Source organism: Empidonax traillii, unplaced genomic scaffold (genome assembly GCF_003031625.1).
Source record: "Empidonax traillii isolate 1590-97213 ecotype Southwest subspecies unplaced genomic scaffold, ASM303162v1 scaffold891:size446522, whole genome shotgun sequence".
Classification (NCBI taxonomy): domain Eukaryota; kingdom Metazoa; phylum Chordata; class Aves; order Passeriformes; family Tyrannidae; genus Empidonax; species Empidonax traillii.
Genome location: NW_020956084.1, coordinates 96,403 through 102,591, shown reverse-complemented (window position 1 = coordinate 102,591; position 6,189 = coordinate 96,403). Strand labels below are relative to the sequence as shown.

Genomic DNA, 6,189 nt, shown 5'->3' with positions numbered 1-6,189 from the left:
AGAAGCAGGAGTGTCTGTACTTAATTTGTACTGAGAGGGTAGAATTCTAAGTGTGATGTCAAGTACAGCCAAGCTGCATTTTCACGGTGGTCCCTTACAGGGAGTGGAATCCGTCACAGATTCGGTTTTCTAGGTGGATGCAGAGGGAATAGTTTGTACACTGCTTGTGTTATAGCAGGCAGAGAGAGCAGAGATTTGAGGTGTTAACTCTGCCAAATACACAGCGGTCCCCTCTAATCATGGACTAGGACCTACTTTCTGTTCAGGTACAGAATTGGGAGCAAAGTTAATTTGCTTTCATTTACGAGACGGCTGCAGCGGCCTGGGTGTGCTGGGTAGGAGCAGAGGGAATGTTTGCTTGCGCTGCTTGGGGGGCGAGCAGGGTGGAGGTGGGGGGGCAGCTTTTTTCCCCTTTTCCGGGAAACCTGATGCGGGCTCGGCTTCAGGATTCTCCGAGCCGCCCCAGCGATGCATTTGGCTTCCTTAGGACAGAGCGAAGGCCAGGGCTGGCAGCGTCGGAGAGTTTCTCTCGGCGCCCCGTGCTGTCGATCGCTGCCGGCCCGGCGGTGCGCGGAGCGGGGCGGGGGCCGGGGCCGTGTGCGGGGCCGGGGCGCAGTGCGGGCGGCGGCCGCCAGGGGCCGGCGGCGGGCCGGGAACAGCGGGAACAGCGGGAGCATCGGGATCGGCGGCGGGCGGCGGCTCCGGGAGCAACAGGGCCGGCTCCGGGAGCGCCGTGCGGCTCCGGGGCCGGGCCGGGCCGGCCGAGCTCCATCGCCGGGCGGCGGCAGCAGCGGCGCGTCCGGCTGGGGCGGGCGCGGGTCCCGCATCACCTCCAAACCCGCACAACAAGTGGATGTGTGGCGGGCGGGAGCGGGCTGAGCCGCTGCCCTTGGACGCGTTTCGAGGCGGGGAGAGACCGCACGGAGCGACCCCGCGTCCCCCCCGCGCCGCCGCGGGGACCCCGGCTCGGTGCGCGGATTATCCCAGCGCCGGTTCACAAATCTGCTGCGGGAGCCGGGCTGGGGGAGGCTGGAGATCGCGCCTGCCCGTTCATCCCTCCTCACACACGCGCACACACTATTCCCTCCGGGAACGAGACCCCCGCTTGTTGCCTTTCCGCCGATGCCTGGGCGAGCGGCAGGGCTGTGGCTCTGCGCGGTGCCCCCTGCCCCGCTCGCTCCCGCCGCCCGGGCTGCGTTCGGCAAGGAGGGACGGGAATCGCTCGCCAACCTGTGGTGCGCACTGACCACAGACACCTGCGAATGTGGATCAGCCGGCACAGCCCCCTCGGGACCGCTGCCACCGCGCCCGTGCACCGCCAGGAGCAGCGTTGCTGTTTCTCTGCCTAGGATCAGTGAGTATGAGAGCGGCTTTTAAGACCTTTTTCTGCATGGCACATAGGTACGGTTTTAAAAATAGCGTCGTTTAATGGTTCGTGTTCACCTTCTGTCATGTATGAATAGATGGGGCTATAAACGAGGCTTCTGTTTCAAAGGGGGGCGTGGGGGATTGTGTATTTTTGTGTGTGTGCTTGCATGTAGATGTTGCTTCAGTGCACCTGCAGTTGTTTTCTTGGCATATCATATCACGGTATTTTCACTTGGGTGAGCACTGTACGTGCCTGTTTCCAAATTAAACCCAGCGAGATGTTCATTGTGATTGAAACACAATTCTGCTGTAGATTAAAATGTAGCATTCCGACGTGTTTCTTACAATTACAACAAAAGCTCTTTGTGTAGATACATTTATTCTTTCATGTTTCATGTAGATATATGTAGGTGCATCTATCACATATATGCTCAGAGACCTGAATGCCTTGTGTGTTGCAGTATTTTTATTGGTGTTTATGTGTGCTGGTGTTTCAGAAGCATGCATATGTTTGTGTATGGGTGCAAGTGCTTATATGGGTGGGGATTTTGTATCTGTCTATATATATACGTGACATACCCACCCACATCCTTACCCACGGAGTCGTTCAAAATCTCTGTGCATGTGATGTGGGTGTGTGTGTAATGTAGAAGTGTGAATAGTGTGGGCAGGAGAAGATTTGAATGCCGTGGTAATAGATGACACAGTTTCATTTGATCGGTGTGACCTTTTAGGAAAACAATCCAATCTTTTCCCTTTTTGTTTTGTTTATTTTTGTGTGTTTGTGCATGTGCCTCAGGTTAAGTGCTTCTTCTGCATGACCATAACCAAAGGGTGACCCATCCACTCCCCTTATGTCCTATGGGGACCTCAGAGCCAGTTTCTCAGTCTTCATCTCCTCCTCCTCCTCCAACTCCTCCTCCTCCTGCTCTTGCCACTGCTGCTGATGCCCTGGGTGCTGCTCCCAGGTTTGAGACATTGTTGACAGGCTGAAGAAAGGATTTGCAAAGACCTCCTCACTGTGTAAATGAAGTGATGGCTGGAATTAACTTCAACCCCCCGAGTAATGATATTAAACAGTAAGTTTGCTAGGCCAAAGCGTTACCAGGAACAAATAAGAGACTATTTGCATTTGGTTGCAATGATGAACTAAAACCATCTGTGGAGAACAGGTACCATTTGATTCGCACTTTTTTTTTTTTTTTCCCTGACAAATGCAGCCTCTATAGCCTGCGATGTAGACACGATTCTGATCAGATCTGTGATAGCTGCTGGAGATAAATGGAAATAAAGGGACTTGGTGGATGAAAGAACAAGGTCTCAGCTGTTCCCTGGTTCAATTTGAGAATCCCATCTTTTCTCATCAGCAAAACAGGACTTTGTGTCAAGCATTGTGGAGAAGGAGAAAATGCAGACCTGTGCTTTTCCAAAACGTAGATTCAGTGTTGCAACCGTGCTGCCACGCTCCACGTCCAGGGGACTGTCCTCCAAACGCAAATGGCTCTGAACTCTCTGGTGAAAGTTAAGGTTACGCTGTAAATAGAACAGAGCCTCGTTGCAGTAAGTGGTTGATTAAAAATAATAATAATAAAAAAAGTAATAAAGCAGCTGCAAAATGGAGGTGGCGATGGTGAGCGCGGATAGCTCCGGGTGCAACACCCACATGCCCTACGGATACGCGGCCCAAGCGCGGGCGCGAGAGCGGGAGCGGCTGGCACAGTCCCGGGCGGCCGCGGCCGCCGCCGTGGCAGCAGCGACGGCAGCAGTGGAAGGTGGGGCAGCAGGTGGGGGAGGACCTTATCACCACTACCACCAGGAGCAGAGCCGGGGGGCATCCTCCTCCTCGCACGGCGGGAGCGCGTCCCGCGGCAGCCTGCCCCACCGCCAGGGCGGGAAGAGGAGGAAGAAAGGCAAAAAGAGGAGCCACCACTTGGGGAGCAGGGAGTGTGGGGCCTCCTTCCCCTGCTCTGAGCTGCTGCCTCTCAGCGGCTCCGAGGAGAGGATACTGAAGGACTTGAGCGAGGAGGAAGAGGAGGATGAAGATGAGGACGAAGAAGACGAGGAAGAAGGAAAGCTCTACTACAGTGACGACTATGGGGAGGATGAGTTTTCCTACTCGGACCAGCCACCTGACGATGGTGGAGGCCCTGGGGGTTACAGCTCTGTTCGCTACAGCGAGTACGAGTGTTGTGAGCGGGTGGTGATCAACGTGTCAGGGCTGCGCTTCGAGACCCAGCTGAAGACGTTAGCTCAGTTCCCCGAGACGCTGCTGGGCGACCCTGCGAAGCGAGGGAGATACTTTGATCCTCTCAGGAATGAGTACTTCTTTGACAGGAACCGACCCAGCTTCGATGCCATCCTGTACTACTACCAGAGCGGCGGTCGGCTGAAGAGGCCAGTCAATGTACCCTTTGACATCTTCTCCGAGGAGGTGAAGTTCTACCAGCTCGGGGAGGAGGCCATGCTCAAGTTCAGGGAGGATGAAGGGTTTGTCAAAGAGGAAGAGGACAAAGTTTTGCCGGAGAATGAGTTTAAGAGGCAGGTCTGGCTGCTGTTTGAGTACCCGGAGAGCTCTACTCCAGCCAGAGGCATTGCCATTGTCTCTGTCTTAGTCATCTTGATCTCCATCGTCATCTTTTGTCTGGAGACTTTACCAGAGTTCAGAGATGACAAAGAATTCGTCATGTCCCTGAGCTTAGGGAAGGGGCTTTCCAATGAGTCACTCCACCTGAATGCTGGGGAGCACACCATCTTCAATGACCCCTTTTTCATTGTAGAGACAGTGTGCATCATCTGGTTCTCCTTTGAGTTTACAGTGCGCTGCTTTGCGTGTCCGAGCAAAGCACACTTCTTCAAGAACGTCATGAACATCATAGACATTGTCTCCATCTTGCCTTACTTCATCACTCTGGGCACTGACTTGGCGCAGGAGCAGGGCAGCCAGCAGGCCATGTCCTTTGCCATCCTGAGGATCATCCGTCTGGTCAGGGTGTTCCGCATCTTCAAGCTCTCCAGGCACTCCAAGGGTTTGCAGATCCTGGGTCACACGCTCAGGGCCAGCATGAGGGAGCTCGGCCTCCTCATCTTTTTCCTTTTTATCGGAGTCATTTTGTTTTCCAGTGCTGTTTACTTCGCAGAGGCCGATGAGCCTGCCACCCATTTTCAAAGCATCCCAGATGCCTTCTGGTGGGCCGTAGTGACCATGACTACAGTTGGTTATGGGGACATGAAACCCATAACTGTGGGGGGGAAAATAGTCGGGTCCCTGTGTGCCATTGCTGGAGTGTTAACCATTGCTTTACCAGTGCCAGTGATTGTCTCCAATTTTAACTATTTCTACCACAGAGAAACTGAGAATGAGGAGCAAACACAGATGATGCAAAATGCAGTCAGTTGCCCTTACCTCCCCACAAATTTGCTGAAGAAGTTTAGAAGCGCGTCTTCTTCATCCACAGAGGATAAATCAGAGTATTTGGAGATGGAAGAAGGGGTTAAAGAATCTCTTTGTGTAAAGGAGAACAAAAGTCAGGACACGGGGAATAGCAGTGAGTCAGAGAAGAAAAACTGTGTAAATTCAAATTCCGTGGAAACTGATGTGTAATTCTGAACGTTTCCAAATATATTTATGCATTAAAGAGTGCAGTGAAAATAATGAAATATGCAAACAAGAGTCTGCAGCATACAGTAGTATGCCATTTAATGGTTAAATACAAATAAAAAGCATTGCTAAACGTGTATTACATATCAAGTAAGTGGTACGACTTGAGGAAAGGATTGCTAGATCTGATACATTTTCAGACTTTATATTTTTATTAGAATGCAAGTGTTTTGCACATGAGGCTGAAAAATTTATTAAAACCAAGTCAGTTTTGAAGTGGGTGCATGAACTGTCGACATCACTAATAACAGCTCTGTGGTAAAAGTTGGCATTCAGAGGTATTTACTATGTAAGAAACAATGAAGTTTGGTAGTCATTTATCTATTTATCAGTGCTTTAATAGCAGCTACCATAAATCATTGGATACCATAGTCATTGTTTTTCAAATGGTAAATTTATTGTAAAAAGATATTCTACAGAAGATAGATCTAAATTCTTTTTTTTTTTTCTTGAAATCTATAATGCTTGTTTTTAACTGGAAATTTTCTTTGAAAAGGCTGTTGTTGACCCTCCAGAAATTGTTTATTTTTATAACTCTCTTTGGAGGCATTGCAGCATTTGTTGTCTAATAATGAAAGAAATGAAGTAAGAGAATCGTTTAACCTGGTCTGACTGCAAAGGCAAAATGACTGGAATGCTTTTTTGCACTACTTTATATGCTGGAGATATACTGAAAGAGACTTCATACTGTGAATGTTTACTAATGTAATAGTTCAATGACAATCATTGGAAGAGTGAATTCTGCATCATATTTTATTGTTTCCTTTTTTTTCTTTGTGATGCTGATGGCAAAATAGCAAACATTACATGAATTCCATACTCTTTTTGATTATGAATATCTGTGATCTGGAAAAGGATTGTGAAGTAAAATTTTATAATCAAAGTTATTTGAAATCGGTGTTTTCTACTGATGCCCTCAAGGAGTACCAACCTAATTTATGTCTTTTTCCTGCTTAATTTAACACTGAGTCTATGATTAGTACATGCACTTTGTCACTACTGAAGAAATTCAGTGTATGGGAGGAGAAGGTAGAAGTAATAAGATATTCAGTTGTTACAGTACTGACAATTGAGAATTGCTGACTTTTAATGTGCTATTATTGGTGCTGCTTGATTACAGCTTTCACCCATGTATATTTGAAGCAACGGTTAAGATCCAAAAT

At 49.3% G+C, this 6,189-nt stretch overlaps 1 protein-coding gene across 1 annotated transcript; it reads left to right on the top strand.

Moving 5' to 3' along the window:
- Positions 1–1,065: 1,065 nt before the first annotated feature.
- KCNA4 (potassium voltage-gated channel subfamily A member 4) lies at positions 1,066–5,909 on the top strand. The gene is made up of 2 exons (XM_027902613.1): positions 1,066–1,354; positions 2,168–5,909. The coding sequence occupies exon 2, from the start codon at positions 2,984–2,986 to the stop codon at positions 4,967–4,969; it is 1,986 nt and encodes a 661-aa protein (XP_027758414.1). The 5' UTR covers positions 1,066–1,354; positions 2,168–2,983; the 3' UTR covers positions 4,970–5,909.
- The last annotated feature ends 280 nt before the right edge of the window (positions 5,910–6,189 follow it).